At 40.2% G+C, this 22,529-nt stretch overlaps 1 protein-coding gene across 3 annotated transcripts in view; it reads right to left on the bottom strand.

Annotated features, from left to right (window-relative positions):
• TNFAIP8 (TNF alpha induced protein 8) overlaps positions 1 to 22,529 on the bottom strand; it is a 61,919-nt gene that overhangs the window by 4,763 nt on the left and 34,627 nt on the right. The window contains exon 1 of one of the 3 annotated variants that reach the window (XM_062018176.1): positions 15,181 to 15,272. The exons of the other annotated variants lie outside the window; for them this stretch is intronic. Within the exon in view, the coding sequence (XP_061874160.1) occupies positions 15,181 to 15,211 (31 nt within the window). The 5' untranslated portion in view covers positions 15,212 to 15,272. Of the gene's footprint in view, positions 1 to 15,180; positions 15,273 to 22,529 lie in introns of those variants that run through there. 3 annotated transcript variants of the gene reach the window in all.

Here is a 22,529-nt window from a genome sequence, read left to right as displayed (position 1 = left end):
AAGAAGAAATTAGAACACGTTAACCTAGTATCAGCAAAAGTAGATACATGTACTGGAGACGCCTAGCTCACCATTCACAGGGTGAAGGTCACCAGCAACACCTTCCAAATGTGAAGAGCAGTGCATCCCCCTTTCAAACCTCTGACTACAATATCTGCTGCAAGAAACTGAAAACAACCCTGTAAATCCACATGTAGACAAGTGCTTAAAGCAGACTCATTGCTTAAAGCTGTCTCATTTTTGTATGGCAAATTCTATCTAGTCATCTTTTAAGTAATTAATTGCAGTATTTAGCTCGGATGTATAAATCTCTGACCAGACCTATTACATTGACCAGGTTTCATTCTTGCATTTAAACTGGTAGCTTGCTGTAGACCAAGAATATGGGCAGGTAATCCCACTATTTTTAAGAATCTCACAGGTAGTTTTTTCTCAGTACTGTTTTTTATAGCTCCGATTTCTTTCATATGGAGTTTTACATTTCATTTTTTAACAGTGTATCATATACCCCTTTGAAATCATTGAGATGCCATTTTCTGTGCAATCTATACAAATAAACATGATTATGTTCTGTACAGTCCCTCTGCAGTGATCAGTAGGTGGCAGATTCAACATCACTTGCAGCTGAGTGTATTCTACCTTATGTACATTGACAATGAATACATGAGTCACTGAGTATTTTTAACCTTATTGTAATAAAAGAAGAGCCAGGCAAAAAAACCATTCAGTTAAAACTTCCAGTGAACCATGTTAAATTCCATGGGCAAGTCAAGAGATGAGCTTTCTGACAGAAGTTGCATTTCTAACATACATACTCTATATGTTGATATCACAATCCCAGTGGAAGAGAAAATGTGACTGTGAAGCCATTTATAACAATGCTGCTGCGTGAGACCCAGTTCTCAGTTTAGTCACTTGCATACCATGTATTGCACTAGAACCTGCTAGGCACAAGGTCCAACAGTGCCAGGGGTTTTGAGGCAAGGCATAAAGAACACTTAGATGGGATTTGGAGGAATGAGACAGCACCGACCAGGTGCTTCAGGCAGCATTTAAGAGACTGCACTACACAGCTTTGAGAAATCTGGGAACTGATTTTCTGCTAGGCACCCTGTGTGGACAGGTCTGTCCATCTCTTTATGGACTGTGACAAGAGCTACAGCTAAAACCCCATAACGCCGTATGAATTGTGTCATTCAGTTAAACTGATGGAATGAGAGAGCATCTTTTCCCTGGAGGGAGGAAACTTGAAATTGAGTGGGACTGACAGCACTGCCTCTCTGAGTGTATGTGACTATGAGTCATGCACCTCCAAAATTGGGAGATCACCTACTAAGGGATAAAAAGAAAAATTATTGATTTTTAACTTTTTCCTGTGCCTTCTGCTTTCTGGGTCTTTACTGGACTACCCTTTTGTTTTAGGAATTATAAAGGCCAGAAACATTAAAAAAACAAATACACTGAGGAGTGCAAATATGTGACTTCATATACAAACACATGACTCCACTAAGGTAATGCTCCAATGGCGATAAACTGCAAGAGCTAGAAGTCCTGAAGTACAGAACAGACAGAAATGGAGTCATAACTCTGCTAGCAAGGCTGAACAGTTTTCACAATGTACTTATTACGTGACATAAGATTAAAAACTAGGTAGTAGGATACAGACTACGAATTCTTCAGAGATAAATAAGGTAAGCTTATTTTTCTAGCTACCACCATGATTTATAGCCTCTTCTAAATAACTGAGTGAGTGAGTCATGGTTTCAAAGTATGACTTTCCATAGTTTGGGGGGCAGGGGTGGGGGGGTTTGTTTGGGTTGTTTTTTTTAAAAAAAACAGTAGAGTCAGGGTTTTGATTCGTGTCTAAGAGATCTAAAGTTTCCTAGGTGAAAGGTACGTTAAATTTCATGTTATTAAAAACAGAGATAAAGACCTTGCAATGTAGAAGTCATTAAAAATTTACAGCAGTCCCCAGACCTCCCATTCAGTGTATTGGCTGGTCTCTGCATTCACAAGCATTTGTTCACTTGTTGGCTTTTCAAAAGGTGATGAAAACTGAAGTTTGTACCAGATACACAAGACCAGACAGCGCTCTAACATCTCTCATTCTCCAACCTCAGATATTGGGCTCTGCAACTTCTAAGCTGGCTGATGGCAGAGGTAAAGAGAGACCACAGAGTTTATTGAGAAAAGGACTGCAACAGGGCAGACAGATTGGACAAACACCATCAGCTAGTGGGAAACTCAGAGGGTAAACAGTTAAGTACAGAAGAAGGAAGAAAAACCCAACCAAAACAAGGGCCTGATAATAGTACTCATTTCTTCCAAATACATCTGTGGGTTTTTTTTTTTTTAATTCAGATACATGAGATCTTTATTAGAAGAGCAAGTATTTTACTTGGCACCATGTTTTTAAAAAGGAAGATTTATGTAAGAACATAAATTTTAACTAGAAAAATAGTTCAAACTAAAATTTTCAATGCATACAAAGCACTCATTCAAAAGGTAAGTAACCTTTGCCTCCAGTTCTCTTAATAGGTACAGTAAATTGTACTAAATTCTCACTCAGTGTAATCTTTACCAACTGGGCACACTATGTATGAGAATGTTACTCATGCAACATGTAATAATTTTAACACACTGGAAGACCTTCAAAAGAAAAAATACCCAGTCTGAAGCCAAGCCTAATGCATGGCAAATATTGCCTGAGCAGGCTTACTGGATTTGAAAGTCAGTTCTGAGGATGGAAGTCTCTGTGAAGCAAGTTAATCAAGCAACTTAGGAAAAAGAAATCTGGATAATCAAGCATTTTTTGACATACACAGTATGTCTAATCTGCATGCTCATACTGAAACTGAGCATACATTCAGCAGCAGGAACACAGGAGAGAAAATGAAAGCTAGTAAACACCATTGGGAACACCTGTTTCTAATATGTAAAGTGCTGAAGAAGTCACTGTCAATATGTTTGTGAAATGCTTGTGATATTGTTATATGTTTCCTGATTTTCATAGAATCATAGAATGGTAGCGTTGGAAGGGACCTTTAGAGCTCATCTAGTCCAACCCCCTTGCAGGCCAACCTAGATAAGGTCGCATGGGAACTATGTCTAGGTGGGTCTTGAAGACTTCCAAGGAAGGAGACTCCACACCCTCCCTGGACAGCCTGTTCCACTGCTCCATCACCCTCCGAGTAAAATAGTTTTTACTTATATTTAAATGGAACTTTTTGTGTTCCAGCTTCACCCCATTACCCCTTGTCCTCTTGCTAGATACTATTGAAAAAAAGGATGCCTCAACCTCCTGACACCCATCATTTAGATATTTGAAAATATTAATAAGATACTCTCTCAGTCTTCTCTTTTCTAGACTGAACAGCCCCTTGGAGATATCAAGAATAAAGCAAACCAAGTTGCTATCTAATTTTAGCCTTATTGTATTAAAATGTCCAAAACTTCACCACGAGCAAAAGATGACCAACTTTCTAGCTGGGGAAAAAAAAAAAAAAGAAAGAAAAAAAAAACAAATAAACACCCACTTTTTTGATTAAGAGGTGAGAAGAACTGCCAAAACAGGCACCTGGAGGTTAACTCTGGGTAGTGCGGCAAAGAAAGATGCTATTTCCAACACGAATGTATGTGCAGAGTTTTGCAGTCCCATGAGAGCAGACTGTGCCAACAAGTTATTCTGGTTCTACATGCCTGTGCTTCCCACAGCCACCCTGTGCATCATATGATGCATTGACTGAAGCTGATTAAAAAATATAAAAAGCCTCCTTAAAAGCTTTTTTCCTAGAGCCTCTGCATGCATTTTCATCAACAGTGCAGCTTCAATAAGATAAAGAAAAATCAGATTAACTTCTGATGACTGCTTTTAGACAAGCAGACTTCAAAATATGCTGGTTATTAAATGAAGAAAATGGCAGTCACACAGAGCAGGGGCATGAACTTAACTTGGTATTTCACTTCTTCACCACCATTTGTTATCGGTGCTGGAATGTAACAACAGGTGCTGTGGCATTAAATGTGCAGCCTGTACATTTCAGCTGTTGCCCATTTCAAGGCTACATCAAGTTCGCCTGTATCTACCAGATGTCCATGCACAGTCAATACTGTATAAATCTTTTCTTAGAAAATGAAGTGTATCTTGGGTCATTCCTTCTGATCAAGTGAATGGAAAGCAAGTACAGTCATTTGTTTTGTCCAGTCCTAGAAATGTGTACCAAACTACAGCAAGGCAGCAGTGCTAAGCTTCCTAACCCAAGCAGCACTTCCAGTAAAATAACACAGCCATTAAAACGGAATGTTTTACCAAAAGTTAAAGCTTTAAAAGTGGCATCTAACTGTACTTACAACTATCCTGGCAAAAGGAATGTCTTCTGACAAAAAAAAAAACCAAACCAAAACAACCCAACTTAGCTGTAAGAACAGGACCTAGAATGTAACTGCAGAGCTTCTGGCTTGAAATGCAGAAGGAGAAATGCTTAGTCTAGCAGGCCTCACAAACTTTGAATCCATTGGAGATACTTACATTTGACATAGCGGTAGAGGGGAAAGTTAAGAGGAAGTTTGAAATACATGTAGCAAAAATAAAACAAAATGGAAGGTCGAGATAAGATGGTAATATGGCAAAAGAGGAACAAGGAACTCAATTACAAAGACAAGGCAGCAACCTGGCTGTCAAAATGCAAAAGACATATACTTTGAATAGTATATGTGAAGAAAGCCATAGCAGAGGCTTCAGAGAGTTCAAATGACAGAAAGGCTTGTGAATGATCTTGCAATGGCTTTAAAAGGAGTTAATGATGTTTTTCCTGTATTTCTAGTTCCAGTTCTCTGTTCTTGTCAATGTTCATCTGTATGCTATCCTGCCTGCTTCTTGCAGACAGGATGGGAGTCTCTTGCTTGCTCTCTTTCAGTGTAATGTTGAAAGAAGGCTGGATTGCTAGCTTGCACTTTGTTTATATATATTACTCCTGTATCTTGCCCTGAGAAACTAAATTACATCTATTCTCCACCACATCCCCCAATTTTATTTCTGTCTCTTCCTTCCAAAGAAACTTCTGAGACACTGAAGACTGCCACAGGTACACGCCAGATAAAGGAAAAAAAAAAAAAAAAGCAGCAGTGATTCCCAGAGCACTCAGTTCTTAGGTGTCTGGTTACTGCACTCAATATCAACATTGAAATGAAGATTATGAAACGCAAGCAGATATTACAGATATTCAGATATTTAATGTTGCAAATATATTTACCACTGACTAAAACTACACAGTCTCCAGAGGTCCCTTTCGGCTCCAACTGTTCTGTGATTCTGTAAAACCTGCATCTATTTTGTGGTTCACTCCTCAGGGCAAGGTATACTGAGTGCACTGATCTTTACAGCTGTTGGTTACTACTGAAGAATTTAAATGTCCAGCTTCCTTACTCTGTACTGGCATCAAAAAGTATTTTTAAGTAGGAGATGAACAGTACTGAGTAGTTACAAAAGGATATCCACCAGGAAAGGTTGTTGAAGCTTGAGATTTTCAGGATTTTTATCCAAAAAAAGTAAAGAAAGAATGAATGAAAATTTGGACTGGGAGAAGGAAAGGCATGAAGTGGTGAAAATAAACACTACCAAACTAAATTTCAAAATAGTTTGATTACACTGTTTCACTGAAACAAAAATATCAGCAATTTCTCTTTGCCTCACCTTGTTACTGCTATCCTCTCCTCCCATACTGCATAGCATCACTTAATAAGCTACTACAAACCAATCAACATCTAAATCCACAATCATTTACATCTCTTTCAATTGATATAGTATCAACTGCTTGTTTCAAACAAAGGTTAGTTTAAACATACATCCAGGGCAGTGATATCTTGCATCACAGTCTTCTAAACCTATCTCCAGCACAGAGGACAAGGCTGTGAACTTGGTGAAGACATCTGCCACAGACGTAGAAACCAGAGCCAAACTTTACTCTTTTCTCTTCCTGAAGTATCCATTATTTCTGTTCACAGCTGCTTAAATTTATGATTCATTGTTTCAAGTTCTTTGTTAGCTTCTTAAGTAAATTCTAAGTGACTATTTCTCAGTGAATATTTTAATACAAATGGTTTTAGGTGAAAAGAAACATTCATTCATTTTCTGTTTTCCAGGAAAAGTAGCCCTTGGATTAAGTAGCTGAAATATTCACCAATTCACCAATACTTACCAGTGTCATTTAATTGCTTTTGCTAATATTAAACCAAATTTTTCTTTTTTCTTTCTAAAAGTAGAACTACCTTTGTAAAATAGTTTGGTAAAGTGAACACTGTAAAAGCAAAAGTAGATCTCATGAAAGCTTTTACATTTTGAAACAATTAAATACCTGGATTTTTCAAAGTAAAAATTTCCTACACACCTCAGTGAAGTGACTTAAGTGGAAGCTTGTCTGCACATCCACTGATCCAATGCTTTACTAATTCCTGTATGAAGCAAAATCAAGTCTCGAAATCAAGGGTAGAATCATAGAATGGCAGGGTACCACACTCTTAAGAAGCCCTCTGAAATCACAGGTCAGCTACCAATGCCTTAGAGAAACCTGCAATTTCTGACCTTCATAGATATATACAATACATCTCTAAAATATGTTCCTGGATTTCAAATTACAAACCTTTCAAGGATAAACACTTTCAAACAAACAAAACACTAACTCCCACTTCACTGCAGATTATTCTCATTACTGCAAAGTGCCAGCAGGAACAGGACTCTTCTGCAGACATTCCAACATTTGTACATTGTATGGCAAACTTAAGTGCAGGTTTCCCCTATTGCTATGCAAAATAGGCTCTTTGATCTTTCATTACTAATCTGTATAAATATACATATTAAATTCAGTAAAAGGTAGTAAAAAAAAAGTTTATATAGTGTGTATCCACTCCTCTACAAAGCTTCTGCTAAAACAGACCTATAGTGAAGACTTTGGATCCCAAGCTACCCAGGCTGTGCGCCAGCTCTCTACTTCTCATTGCTAGCCAATCGAGCACTAGAAATGAGCCACAAACTAGAACTGTGGCAGAGAATCAACTAAAGAAACTGATTTGAACTACATCCCAACCCAGGCAGGGAATCTTATGAAGAAAAGTAAAACGTATGAGAAAACATCTCAAAAGGATGAATGTAGAATGAAACATGCAAAGGGTGGTTTAACCAGTTTCTCTCCTTACTCAAAACAAGACTGTGCCCAACTCACAGCAGATTTAAGGCTTGTGCTTTTGCCAATGTTATAGTTAAAAGAACCAAGTTGCTGGTAGTTGCACTTGCATCGCTAATCTCACAGTGTTCAGTAGTCATAATGGAGATATGTCCATAAAAGCATACACTTATCAGTATAAAACACAAGTAACTTGGCAAATCTACTGATGCTGATGGAGAAAATGTGAAAATCTGTAACTTCCAGATTTCCCACAGTACACAAAGCCCCAAACTAATGTTAATATCTGTAAGACTAATGTTCAGAATTATTCTGTTTATTAATGTAGAAACAATAGGTTTCAGCATTCAAGATTTCTGACAAAGTCACACATAGCAACTATCACTACTGACAGTACTAATACTGGATACATAAAATATCTACCTGATAAGACAACACCAAAAGTTAATCCTTAAACATATAGATGAAACTATTTTTAGCCTACTACTTCTTCTACTGAGTGTGATGTAGGAAAAGAGAAAAGCAGAAGTTATTTCATAAAGCAGCATAAAATCAGTGGGTCTTTCACAGGTCTTTATGAGATACTCTCCTCTTACCATTTTTTGTAATCGAATTGTAAGAAAAAAAAAAGCAGTCTGAGGAGTTGAAATAAAGCAAATGAAATCTATATTGCACGTTATTTATTAACTGAATGTGTTTATAGATATTCTAAATGTCTGAGGAAGGGGGAGGAAAAACAATTCACACCCAAAAAAGCTGTATGTAATAACACTTACAAAAATGTCAGACTTGACAGAAGATTTGGCCCAACGATAAAATCATTACTGATGAAAGGAAAAATGTGTGCTCTTGAGTAAAAAATTGCAATTAGTATTTGAGTGTTACATTTTCTTTATGTTATCCCTGGCATATGTATTACAAAACAAATAACTATTCTTAGAAGTCAATAATTTAGCCTGTTGCTATACTTGGAAATAATACTAAGAATACAATCTCTCCAAACATAGGTGCAAGGCCCTTCTCTTACTGTTCTGGTTTAGCAAGGAGCAGCTTTTGGCTTAGTAACAGGGGGAGCGGGTTGCAGTGAAGACCCGGTAAAGAGTTTGCGGACTCTCCCCCGGCTCCTGGGTTCACACCCACCTCCGGCCTGGCTGGGCCAATCTGGCGCCTCTGCCATCACTATTTAGGGGACGGGAATTTGGAATGCGAGTCAGGAGGTGTAAGAGGGATACAAGATGGAGGCGACCACGCGGACCCTTCAGCCAGAGGAGGAAGGAAGGAGGAGCAGTAGACCGGAGACCCTTCTGCAGGCCGTGGCGAGAATGCAAGCTGTGCCCCTGAAACCTGTGGAGATCCGTGGCAGGACTGAGAGCCACCAGCAGCTCCATGTGAGTGAGCCCGGACGGGCGAGGGACCGTGTGGGGAGACGGCCATGGCCCAGGCCGTGTTGGAGAGCCTGCGGGCCGCAGAGCAGCCCCACACGAGAGGCAGAGAGGAGCTGCAGCCTTTGGACTGGGTGCACGTCGGAGCAGCCCGTGCAGGGCTGCCGTGTGTGTGAGTTACCCCACGGACTCGCAGGGAGGACTGGTGTGGAGTTCACCCGTCCTGAGGAGGGACAGATGGCAGAAGCTATCGGGAGCAGACTGACTGAGACCTCCACTGCCTGCCCCCCCGAACCGTTCAGGGAGGGGCAAGGTAAAAACCCCGGGATCAGGGCTCTGAGCCCGGGAAGAGGGGAGGTGTGGCGGGAAGGTGTTCTTAAAAAGGCTGGTTGGACTCTTCATTGACGTATTCCTCTGTGTTGTTTCGTTTTGGTTATGTTTTGGGTTTTTGTGGGTATGTTTTAGTTGATGTTGCATTAAATTATTTTTCTGTTTTCTTCCCCAAACCGAGTGGCCTGGTCTGTTTTGTCCTGAACCTTAAGCGGCAATTAAGCCCTCCCTGCCCTCGAGCAATTCTCAGCCTCTTCGGTACTTGAGGCTAATCGTGGTCTTTGTTCCCTGATGGGCCTAAACCACGACACTTACCTAGATACTTCTAGTTCTCAAAAGATTCGCTGACTTTTGGTCCCTCACCTCTAACCTCTTTCTCATTTACCACATAGAGTAGTTTTTGCAAATTCCTCAAAGAAAATATCCTGAGGGCCTAAGAAGTACTACAATGTAGCAACTGCCATCATCAACAGATAACAGGAAGCAAACTAAGTCTCTGATACAACAGTTACTTCTGTAACATGAAAAAGACGGGTGGAATTTTAAAACAAAGTACCACCTTACTATATATGAAGTACTGTTGTTCAGTTTTTGGCTTCCCAATATCTCTCAGAGTCCAACTGAAGCCAGTCCAGCAAACAGTCACGAAGATTGTCAGTCAGGGAGCAGCAGTTCATCTGTGATTCTCACTGTGGACCAGATAGCTCACATGACTGTATTTCGTTTGAAATTAAACACGTGAGTCTTGCAGTTTGCTATGGATTAAAAGATTTGATTGCATAAGCATAATTATATTAATGGAATTTTCTCAAAGCAATCTAGCATTCAACCCAACAATCACAGCTAAATGATTAACCTGTTAAGAGTTTCAGTGATTCTCTTAATTAACCTACCAGCTACAGCTAGTGCTTATCCTGCGGTCTCTGCTCAAATTACCACCTAGCTTCCTCATCTGCTTCAGCTCCACAAGGAAGAGATTACTAAGCACTTGGGGTACAAAGTGTTCTGCAGAAGACAACTACTCTATATGAATTTCCAAATGTAGTATACAACATAACACACCAGTTCCACACATTCAGTTCTGAGCCTGCAGAAGGCGGCGTTGAGAGTAGCCAACTAACTCATTCACAGATAGGTTACCTTAAAGATTACCCTAATTTGGCCAGGAAAAGAAACCCAAGCATTCTTTTGCTTTTTAAGGGGAGAGCTGCAGAGCTGTTTGCAGTGTCTTATGGTTTAATGGCCGTAAGTCAGTACTGTTACCAAGAGATTCAAGTGCCCACATCCAGATGGAGCTGCAGCACCTGTACTACAAACCATAGCAGTTGCATTCCTGTCCTCAAAGCCCTTCATCAATTCCTTGCTTCATTAAATGTACAATGCTTCAAACTGCATTAAAAAAAACATAGCAGTTTTGACTTGCTTATGTACTGTAGTCTTACTTCCTCCAAATTTCCTAGTGCTCCTTCTTCATTAGGCTATGGAGTTCTTGCTTTTCCTTCCACCTCTACCATTTGCCCTAGCAGTCCTTTCCTCATGCATATGTGACAGAGTACTACAGTGCCCACTTAGTAACAATCTTTCCTTTCTAATTTCTCATTAGCTTACTGCCTTTTTTCCTTCTTTACTAAAGTGATATCTTTTTACCTTTAGCTTGTCCTACTAATCTTGATTTCTAAAAATCTATAGAAGGGATTACACAAAATGCCAAATTGTTAATCATTGCTCTGATTTATAGAGCTGCATACATGATATGTATGATCTCACTAATCTTTTAATTCTCTTCATTGGCATTAGAGAAGTTATCCATGGAATTAAAAAAATCCTCAAACTGACTGCTCGGGATCTCTGACACATCAGCTGATGCCAGATGATTCTTCCTGTTCCTGAACTGAATTGTTCAGACTACTCTCAACAAAGGGTCCCCGTTTCACCGGCCTTTACGTTTTACTGAAATTATTGTGTTGACAAGAGAAGGTAGGTGAAAAACAGGTAAGATAAAGGAAGCCCACAGTCTGTAGTCCTGGGGGCAGGGGGGATGCAGTATGTGTAAGGATAATGCTCTACTTGCACAGTTTGGATCTCCCTGTTCACTGTGACACAAGTATAAAAGGTTCTAACATGCCAGATTTGGAAATAGTGGGATGGACAATTATATGTTATGGACTCCCCATTGACGTTTTGGATGGAAAGTGGCCTGCAAGAGCACAAGAGCAGAAAATTTGTCATGTAAAATAAACATGATTCTACCCTGGACACTTTCACACAATGAGAGATGATTGCAAAATGTCAAAGTAAATGTATGACTACTTTCAAGAGGGAGTACTGACTTCTCAAAACAAGTGAGCGCTCTGCGATTTTATAGCCCTTCTGCTATGCCTCTGCTCTGAGCTCTAAAAGGAACAAAACAGGTGAGCTCATTCCTCAGTAATCTCATTTGGATTAAAAAATACTAATTTTGTCTAAAAAATCTCTGAGCACTTGTAGGAATGCAGAGATCTCTCTCTCTCTCTCCCATGAAACATGATACTTAAAGCTAAGTATGATAAAGGTGTAACACAGGCTCTCATTGCTTCCGAGTTTGTAACACAATATCTATCATTTCATAAGACTGTGTATTACATTCACTCTGATATCTGTTATTATTTTACTTTTTCTTTGGGGCTTTATTTCCTCCTGTTTTTCTAAATATACATCAAAACTTTTTTGAATCTTTACATAAATTTTGGTTTCCTTCTACTGAAGAAATACTATGCAAGGAACCCATTAACACCACAGTAATTTTAACCAGTATTGGCACTTATGTTTTCGTGATATGTACTTTTAATATGACAGCATTAAGAATGTTTCCTTCAAATCTCAGAAAGCAATAAAGTTAAGTAACAGCCTGAAACCTTCCTTGGTACATGACATGCCACCATGCAACACCAGACAGAAATTATGCCATGTAGCTGAATGCTATAGTCTTCTTCCAGACTTTACCATGCTCTGTTTCATCCAGGGTAAAACTACAATAAAAGGAGCCAGGGTTATTTATATCATGACAGCTGGAATCTGTAAATGTAGTACAGATTGATGCTATACACACATCAACACACAGAGAGATCTTTACCCCGGTGTTGTGGTATACAGATGAATACAAAGATTGTTCTAATGTTACGAAGCAGCATGATAGGAGAAAAAAAAAACCTGTTTCATGTTACCACTCTAACACAGACCACGCCAAGATCAAATGCAGAAGCTGGAAAGCCCAGATACACTGCTGCATACTCCATATTCCAGCAATTAGTACAAAATACAATTAAGTAATTACTATCTTCCAGCAACAACTGTTTACTCCTAGTTCTTGCTAAAACTTAAGATGTGAGGTCAAAGACTCAATCTTTATTTGATTAATTCTAAAAAAATAAAATCTTGACAAGTTCTGCATCCAAAATTGTCCTTGATTTTGATTGTCACTTCAACAATGGGTATAGATCATTTTTCAGTAATAAAACCGAAGATTTTTTTATCTTGTTATGCATTTTTTTTAGAAATAATCCATATTAACCCACTAAATCTACTTTTATAGACATCCCAATGTTGTCTAAATACCACTATTCACTTGTACAGAGCATCTGGATGTGATATGATGCTCACTTCAGCGTAAAATCATTGTCAGAATATACATGATGTTTGACACTATTATTGGGCCTTCAGTGTTGCCTTTCATTCAGACTTATTTTCCAACATGTGATCTGAGTCACACCTGGAAACTGCAATGGAATTTCAGGGCATATCTCGTCACTATGTCCTGGCAAGTGATCCTTTCCTGACCAGCTGATCATCTCTGCTTTGGGGAAAATAGAAAAAAATCAGTATTTGCTTTCAAACAATATTAAAAGTTTATATTTTTCTGTAACCTTCTCCTCTTTTCACTTTTAGCACATATCAGATTAACCACTACCCTTTCAATGCTAGCTTTGGCCTTCAAATTTACAGAATCTGGTAAAACAACTATTTTATAATTGTCCAAGAATATCCTATAGCCCTTCTGAAATCAGTTATAGACCTTTACCTACTAATTCCCTGGCTGGACCTCACTGGGTAAATCACAATTTCTCTTTTAAAGTGACCTTCAGTCTTGCACTGTAGAGGAAAAAATTACCATCACCACCATCCCTGGCCTTTGTAAATCACTTAAAAGATTACATATATTCAGTGTCAAAAGTCTGAGTTCCAAATTCAGTTTAAATTTGTGAAGCATCAACTTTCTTTATGCAAAACGCAGTTTCTTGTTGAAACAGAGACAGTTAGTTGAAAGACTATGAATGCCCATCTTAGGCCATGTATGCTGGACCACTACAAATCCACCTGTATGTGGCCATATTTTTTAGTACTTTAACAGTGATTTTTCATGACATATTCAGTCAGACTAGGCAAAATAATGCAAAATCTATATATTCTACATATTCGCATGTTGATCCCAGTCTTTACTCATTCATATACATACTAATCCTCCTTTCCTCATGCATCTTCTAAATTATTCCTTTACATATGAGTGTGTATTACCAGGAATACATTTATAGACCAACCAAAAACCTTCTCAGTGTCCACAACTGCTACTGATTTTATTTTCCATGAGAACTTATAAAAACCAAAGGGCAATCAAGCCCAAACATTCTCCCAGCCCCAAATAACTAACCAAAAACCTACTCTTTCTTCCCTGTCTCACACACCCATTGAAAATGCTTTTTTCAGCATGAAGATCCTGGCATCTCCAATTGTTTCAAAATAAATGCACAGAAAGCCAAAAAAAATTCTGAGGATCTTAAGAATCTGAGTCATCTAAAAGGTAAGAGGTCTCTTTAAGGAAACAAACAAACAAAAAGACTACATTTCAAATATAGACAACTTGGTAAATTGTCTGTAGTTTCCTATGTGAAACCTGAGGATCAGTCATGCTGTGTCACGGATAATGATCTCTCCTTCTATAAAACTGAGGGAGGATACCCATATTGCCATGTTCTTATTCACATATTATCTTTTTCAAACAGTTTCTATAGAAACTTTTTTTTTCAGTTCTGCTTTTCAATAAATCTGTCCTACAGAATCTTCTTGGGAAACAAAAAAAACCAATAAAACAATAAAAAAGGAAAGATGCCTTTTAGTTCACGTCCATTTGACAAGAAGAAAGACAAAAACACAGAGAGGGTGGTTGTAATTCTTATTATATAGGACATCGTGCTTCCTTACTAACCAAGTTTTACCAGCATTATTAGCATTAGGTTTGATTCAGTCCAAGCTGACTTTTCTGCATATCAAAACACTCTTTTATGCAAGTAAGCACACAGAGGTCTGGTGATGTTATTCTTCAAGTGAAGGAAGCTGCAGAGTGTGAGAGGAAAACCATCTGAAGTATGCTGAAAATTGTTTCCACCAAATACAAAATGATTAAGTTGCCTTACTGATAACTGTTTAGGGATTTTTAGATTATTTTTCTGAGCCACACTAGATCTCTGCAAGTTTGAGTGTCTCTAAAGGCTATTCATAACCATGAAACTTAAATTCTGTTCTAAGAAATCTAGTGTATAACCCCACGAGTACCCTGTTCCCTCTTCTGTATAAATGCTCTTTTGTATATAGGCACTTCCAGGAAATTGCTCTCCTCCTCCTCCCCTGCTTCTTGCTCCATACTGTCCTCCTTTGGCTCGCACCCCCTTCCTAATCAACACGCGAGAATAATTGTGTTTTTGTTGGAGCATTGCCAGCTCCTCCACACGTTCCACTCTAAAAGGGTAAATGAAACGGCGTAGCTTTGGCACTCTCAGCTTTAGCACACGCACAGGCATGCACGCACGCACGCACATGCATGCACCCTCATTCGGCCGGGGAAGTAAGTGGCACCAACCCTATTCCCAAAATAACGACCTTTCACTTCTCCCCCATGCAACTTCCACTTTTGCTGAAAGATACACTGCTTCCAAACAAAACAAAACAAAGAAAAAAATTTCTTCCTCTTTCGATATTCTACTGATGGTGTTTTGAAACACCGCTTCTGTCAATTACCACTCCATCTGTGAGTAAATTACCATTGCTGAGAGACACAGACAGACATTCCTGGGTGCCAACACTTCGGTCACTTCATAGCCAGCGAAAGCAACAGGACTTCGGATGATTTCGCCAAGGCGTTCTCCCCCTGCTTTTCAGTACCCGAAAGCTAAAGCGAGCAGGAAATTCTCCTCCACGCTCACAAAAGCGGCGCCACCGCGTACGTTTCCTCTCCTGCGAAAAACAGTTAAAAACCATACCTTCCTTGGGTTCATCGGCCTCGGAACTCATGGTGTCAGCGCAAGGCACCGGGGATCTGATCACAGTGACGCGCGCGCCGAAAAGCAGCCGCGAGTCAACTTCTCAGAAATAAAAAACAAAAAAAAAAGGGGGGGGGAAGAAAAACGGTGGTGAGGGGGGGTTGGGAGAGAGGGAGGGCTGGGATTTTAAGGGGAAAAGTCTATGTATTCAGCAAATCACAACCAAGCTACTTGCAAAGGATCCCGCCCCTTTCTCAGCTACACACCAGCGGCTGTCTGGAAGACAAGCACCTTCACAGAAACCCTCATTTTACTTGCCAGCAGTCGCCGTTTATGCATTTCATTCTCCCCAGTCTGTAGGAAGGGTGGAGTTTCACTTGTTGCAGCTTGCCAGAGTGGTATGAGAAAGCAAGCAGGGGAGACCAAAAAAGCCCTGAGAGAGCAGCAGTGTCTGATTGCCGTAACTGACAATCAGATCGGGGCTCTCTTAACTTGCAGGGAAATCTAATTTAAATAAACTACTTTTTAAGCTTAAATTGTACGTTTCAACACTGTTACTATCTAGAATTTGTTCTATAACCTCTGTAATTACACTGACTAATACAGGATGACTAAATGCATGCTTAAAGGATGAGAAGCAGCAGCTTTCTTTCAGGTAGTTTAAGCTAAACTATTTTTTTTTTCACTCATGCTCGGTGCAAGGTGCCTTATACCCTAAAAGAAGCAATTCATCTTTCCTTCTTGGAAAAACTGATTTCTTTGCAGTCTCCTCCCTCTGCATCCTAGAAAAGATCATTATTTTTAACTTATTACATGACATTGCTTTACAGCACAGCAAGACAAATGGGGTCTTTTGCAGCCACCCCACAACTTGCCATGCATCATACACATCTTCAGAGAAAATCAGGGGGAATTACTTGGAAGCTTATTTTCTGACTGGCATAGCCTCCAGTAAAGTCACTGTTGAAAGGAACCATCTTTTCCTCCTTATTCATTTAATATGTTTTTAGTACAGCAAACAGGACCAAACCTCGGAGGAAATGTGACTGATAGGAGAAAAGGAGAGGTATGATCTCAGAAGTCCTGATGGTTCTGCCAGCACCGATGTGCAAACTTCCACATACCTCCCCCTCACAGGGTTAAATTCGGGGGCCTACAGGGTTGTCAAGATCTGTGTGGAAGTAAAGCTATTGACAGCTACTAGCAGTTAGCAAGCCTGTTACTGGAGTCAAGCAGAAGTGGATAAAGTCAGAAAGCACAAAAGTTTGTCAATTGCACAAAACTGGGGCACATAGGAAAAAAAAACCAAAACAACTTAGGCATTTCAGATTATAACATTCAGTTGTGTTTATCAAAGCTTATGGGTAGACTGTAAGTAGGTAAGATGGTCTCAAACACAAAAGCCATGGATCAAGAAAGGTGGTATGAATTCTTCAGCCATGGCAGATTTGCTTTGAGGACCGATGTTAATGATACTTCAGAACATAAGAAACTTTTGTCCTATTTTGAGAGATTTTATTCATTACAAGAACTGTCCTCAGCCGTGTACTTCTCCCATGCCTGAGACAGACAGATCTCAGTTTAGTTAAAGGCTCTTGGTGACAATGACAACTTTTCATTTTGCAATATGCAAACTCCCCAAACTATTAAAGACATCCTTCAAGAAGCTAGCTGCTGTCTTCTACAGGCCTCATCGTCTCCCACAGTGGGGCAAACTGCTGCAGCTGCATCCTTCAATGCACAGAGAAAGAAAGCAAGTATTAACCTAAGCATCACTGAAGTAATTACAACATTGGACTAGCTGAAGAAGCCATAGTTTCAAGTTAAAAAATACAATATATTTTTTTTAATTGGTTTGGGTAACTACCATTTAGTAGACAGAAACCAAGCAATATCTCACCACCCCCATAATAGAAGAACAGGATGAAACACAGTCAAAATGAACTGCAATAGCCTTTGGGATCTTTTAATCAAAGTGAGTGTCAGTAGCAAGAGAAAATAGCCAGAATATAGGCCAGTATCAAGAGCCCTATGTGAACAGACTCACACAGTAGATGAATGCCTTTCATTATTTCAGATGACAGACATGGAGAGAGATAAAGGGCCTTGTGGTTGAACGTCAGCGAGTTCTGCAAATTAAGATTTCTCAAATCTCACAGAAACTTCAGACCTCTCAGGAAAGATAACAAAAAACCTGATTATTTTGTTCTGTTTCCTCCCTACAGTATCAAGATGACGTCTCCTCACTCAGCCCTACTCCTCCTGCATACAGGGTCACAATTCAGGCTCCAGAAATATTTTTTTATGTTTCAGTTTTGTTATTATGCTTCTTAAAATGCATCAGCTGAAAAGGCCTCAACCAGACCAAAGAGTGTTCAAGTAGGTAACTTTCTGATCTTAGGTTTGGTTTGTAATGGCATTTGATCATGAGGACATTACCACCTTCTTCAGAGACTGCAGTCAATGCACTCCAACAATTTTACTTAAAAGGCTGTTAAAAGTAACAAATAAGGCAAGTAAAAATTAAATAGAGTCCACAGATAACAGCAGAGCCCAAGTAGGCAATGACACTACCTCACCTGCAGGAAAGAGCCAGTTATTGGAGCATCCAGACTGATTTTTGGATCCCAAGATGAGCAAAACAGCCTGGAAGCTTAAAAAAAGCCTCTCTTTGTTCATAAACTGTGCGTGTGATGAGAAGAAGGAAGGACAAAACAAAGAATGAAAAAAACCTCTAAAATCAGTAGATACAGCTAAATTTCATAGGGCAGATTCTCTTGTGGCAAAGTAACTTCCTAAAATGAAGAGTTCAAAACCCACCACACATGTGGACAGATGCTGTCTTGGAGGGAAGAGTAGATTTCCTGCAGGAAAATTAAATATTTTATGTTGCATACACACACAAAAAAAATGGATTTGCATACTAAGGTTCAGTGGCTAAAAGTCTAGAAGAAATCAAGCTGGGTAAGACAAGGGGGTACAGTATAGTCTGTTGCAGCCTTCCCTGCTGAAACATAAACCTTCTGGTGTTACTTTACAAAAGGCTTAGTTGGGTTTAGTTTGGTTTTGTTTTTAGCTCACTGTTTGAAAATTGCCCTCATTTGTGCTAACACTTAGGCAAGGCCACCACAGAAAGAACAGATTGCAGATAGGCCTTGGCTTACTACAGGAATACACATAGCATTGTGAAAGGATGGGTAGCTGTGTCAGCACATCCCCAGCTGAGCTCAAAACCTTGCTCAAGTTTTCTGTCTGACGGACGCTGGGACAATTATGTTACAGAAACATTTTCTTATTATGTGCATAGGTGACAAATCCTATCACATCTTCAATACATCTTAAAAATCATAGCAGCCCCAAAATGGTGCTAAAATTACTGCCAAGAAGATTCTGAAGCTCAATGCTGAAATTTCAAAAAAGACTATAATGTTCAAAATCAGAGGTAGAAGCACTGCTACATGAAAAGTTATCAGGAAGAAGCTTTCAAAAGGAGGCAGCTGTCATGGAAGTAAGAATAAAAATCCCACTGAAAAAAAACCCATCCTAGAACAGTTCTAGAGAAGGAAGTGGTAGTGTAAGACTTCAGATATTACATATTCATGGGATTTTTTTAAAAAAACAAAACTGCTCGCTCCTTGTTTGGTTAACGACATTAAAGTTGTCTGGCAATGTTTCTGCTGTTCCAGAACATCACATTCAATGGGTTGCTGACTTTGAAATAATAAAAATAGGGTCAACACCCAAATTCAGCTCCACGCTACAGACAACAGCCACCAATCATTTTCTCTCTCTAAGCCAACCGCGTATCTCATTTGCCAGCTGTAACTGCACTAAATTATTTGAAGCTGCATGACTGAACTGAGGAATTCTAGGTTTCTCACCCTGTTCACAACTGTGAGAGAGAAGAAAGAGGCCTACAGATGCCCCAAAAGACCAAAATACACATGACTGCAGGCATGGTTTCCTTATGCTATGCCAAAATCCACGCCATAGAGATATTCTTTCCTGTGAATTAGTAAGGATGAAGAATTGGTGTGGATCAATGATGAGACAGTAAGAGTGTCACACTACACTGTCCTACATAAGATTTTACCATTAAAGTACTGGCTTTCATGGTACTACTACAAACAAAGCTTTACAAGCAGCTCTTTTCACATGGAGTAAAGCTGAAGATGTCATACTCAAACACACAGCCTAGGGATTATGTAAACTTTGCCATTTAGCAGTCATGCAGTAATATAAGGAAAGCTTATATCACTTCTCTTCTGTAGCCCCAACATTTCTCATACAAGGGGCTTGGGTTGACACATTTTCAACTTCTGACACTCTTCACTGGATTAGAATTACAGGCGCAATACACAAGTCTTCACACAGGACATGAAGAACACTGGATACTGTCCTGAAGCACTAACATATACTGTTTCTTTGTATGTCTCATTTGAAAAATGTAATTAGAAATTATGTGATCCATCTGTCACTGTAAATGTATTTCAACAATTCCAAAGTATTCCATTTTAAACTGATTTTTTGAAGTGGAATGAGATGTAAGACAGTTGCATTTCAATCCCAAGCAGAAAGGAGTGCAGCAGTTCTGGCCTGAACACATTTATGGAATCTCCAAGCATGCTGCCCTATCAGAAGGACACCAAGACATTTACACAGGATCTCAGAAAAAAGACAGTAGCTCACAGAAAAAAAAAAGAGGACAAATTGTTAAATTAACAATGACAACACAGAAGTGTGCCCCTGACTTGCTCCATCGGTCCTTTTCTGCATTTCTTCCAGTACCACTGCAACCTTTTCTTGGGCAGGCAGATCGTAACTACACTGAGCTTCAAGATGCATGTGTTGACAAAACATGCTATGTTGTTGTTTTCTGGCCTTTCCCTACTGGTTTAGACTGTTGGATGAGCTCTTTGCTCTGAGATCTTGCAGCATGAAGCACAGAGCTGCTGCCTCCACCAGCACCGCCCATCTGGCAGAGATCCAACTGCCAGACATCCTCACAGGTGCTAGCAGTGCAGCTGTGACCTGCCTTCTGTGCCTTCTGCTGCTGCCACACACAGCAGATGCTACATGTGCCCAGAGGTGGTGAGAGGAAAGGTGTGGAGGGACTGACACATAGCCACAAAAAAAAGTAAAATTTCAGTTTTCTTGCATTGTATCTAAGTTGTTCTGCTTTTAGTTGTGCACTTAAACAGTTACATACAGATATTCAAATTAGCAAACCAAGAAGCTATTTTACAGTTATTTCCTAACCCAGAAGTAGACCAACACCATCCGTAGTCAATATTGCCTTTACTATTGCGAAAGAGAGTGCAATATGCACCGTCTGTGTAGTGTGAGCATAACAAAAACAAACTCTCTTACGCAACTTTGTTAATTTGAGGTTTAGTATTATTTTACAGTAAAAAGAGGACTTTGGATTAGCTGTGTGATTTTAATCGCACTGTTCACTGTTTATACCAGCCTGTAACTAAAAGATTTAGATACAGAAGCCCATCTGTTGTTGCCACAGCCTGACCTTACTCCTGATTTCTATTTGTTTTCTTATCATCTAGCACAAAACACACATGTATTAAGATAACCTAGATAGTGCTTGGCTTTTAGCTGGTGTCAGAAATACTGTTTTCAGCATTCCACATTTTCGTAAAACAGCACAAATGTAACATTTCAGTTACCTACAGTGCACAATTTCTAAGCAATCTGTATTCACGTGCATAAATCATGTATCAAATACTGTTTAATCTTAGGAGAATTCAGTTCACTGAAAGCTAGCAAGACAAAATAAATCAAAATTTTAGCAGCTTTACCTGAACTGAAAATACGAGTCCTCCTGGTTTTGGCCTTATTATCACTGCTTGCAAGTCATAGAATCATAGAATGGCAAGGGTTGGAAGGGACCTCTAAAGATCATCTAGTCCAACCCCTCTGCTCAAGCAAGTCCGCCTAGATCAGGTCACACAGGTACACACCCAGGCAGGTTTTGAAAACCTCAAGAGAAGGAGACTCTACTATGTACCTGGGCAGCCTGTGCCAGGACTCTGTCACCCTCACAGTAGTTTTTCCTTAAGTTTAAATGGAACTTTTTTTGTGTGTTCCAGCTTCATCCCATAACTTTTCTTCGCAGAAAGATGTTCCAGCGCCCTGATCATCTTGGTGACCCTGTGCTGGACTCTGTCCAGAAGTTCTCTGTCCCTCTTGAGCTCAGGAGTCCAGAACTGGACACAGAATTCCAGATGAGGCCTCACCAGGGCAGAGTAGAGGGGAAGAAGAACCTCCCTCAACCTGCTGGCCACACTCTTCTTGATGCATCCCAGGATGCCATTGGCCTTCTTGGCCACGAGGGCACACTGCTGGCTCATAGTTAGTTTATTATTATCAACCAGCTCTCCCAGGTCTCTCTCTGCAGAGCTGCTCTCCAGCAAGTCAATCCCCACCCTGTCTTGGTGCATGGGGTTGTTCCTCCCCAAGTGCAGGACTCTGCACTTGCCCTTGTTGAACCTCATGAGGTTCCTCTCTGCCCAACTCTCAAGACGGTCGAGATCCCGCTGAATGGCAGCACAGCCTTCTGGGGAATCAGCCAGTCCGCCCAGTTTGGTGTCATCAGCCAACTTGCTGAAGGTACACTCTGTCCCCTTCATCCAGATCGTTGATGAAGGTGTTGAACAAGACTGGCCCCAGAACCAATCCCTGTGGAACTCCACTGGGCACAGGCCTGCAACTCAATTCTGTGCCTTTGGTCACCACCCTCTGGGCTCTGTCATTCAGCCAGCTCTTGATCCACCTCACCATTGACTCATCCAAGCCACACTGCTTGAGCTTTCTGATGAGGATGTTATGGGAGACAGTGTCAAAAGCCTTGCTGAAGTCAAGGTAGATGACATCCACTGCTCTCCTCTCATCTAGCCAGGCAGTTATACTCTCATAGAAGGCTATCAGGTTGGTCAAGTAGGATTTCCCCTTGGTGAATCCATGGTGACCCGCCCTGATAACCAACTTTTCTTACATGTATATTGAGCTGGCAGCCAGGGTGAGTTCTTCCATCAGCTTTCCAGGGTTGAGGTGAGGCTGACTGGCCTGTAGTCTCCTGGGTCCTCCTTCTTGCCTCTTCTGAAGACTGGAGTGACATTGGTCTTTCTCCACTCCTCAGGCATCTCATCTGTCCTCCATGATCATCCTCCATGATGGAGAATGCCTTAGCAGCTGCATCAGCCAGCTCTCTCAGTACTCTTGGATGCATAGGTGTCCAGCATGCCCAATAGGTCTCTAACCTCTTCCTTGTCCACCAAGGGAAAATCTTCCATTCTCCAGACCATCTCACTGTCATCTAGGGACTGGGCTTCCTG

This window comes from Colius striatus, chromosome Z (genome assembly GCF_028858725.1).
Source record: "Colius striatus isolate bColStr4 chromosome Z, bColStr4.1.hap1, whole genome shotgun sequence".
Classification (NCBI taxonomy): domain Eukaryota; kingdom Metazoa; phylum Chordata; class Aves; order Coliiformes; family Coliidae; genus Colius; species Colius striatus.
Note: the sequence above shows the minus strand (reverse complement) of the source record. Positions and strands in the feature narration are given on the sequence as shown.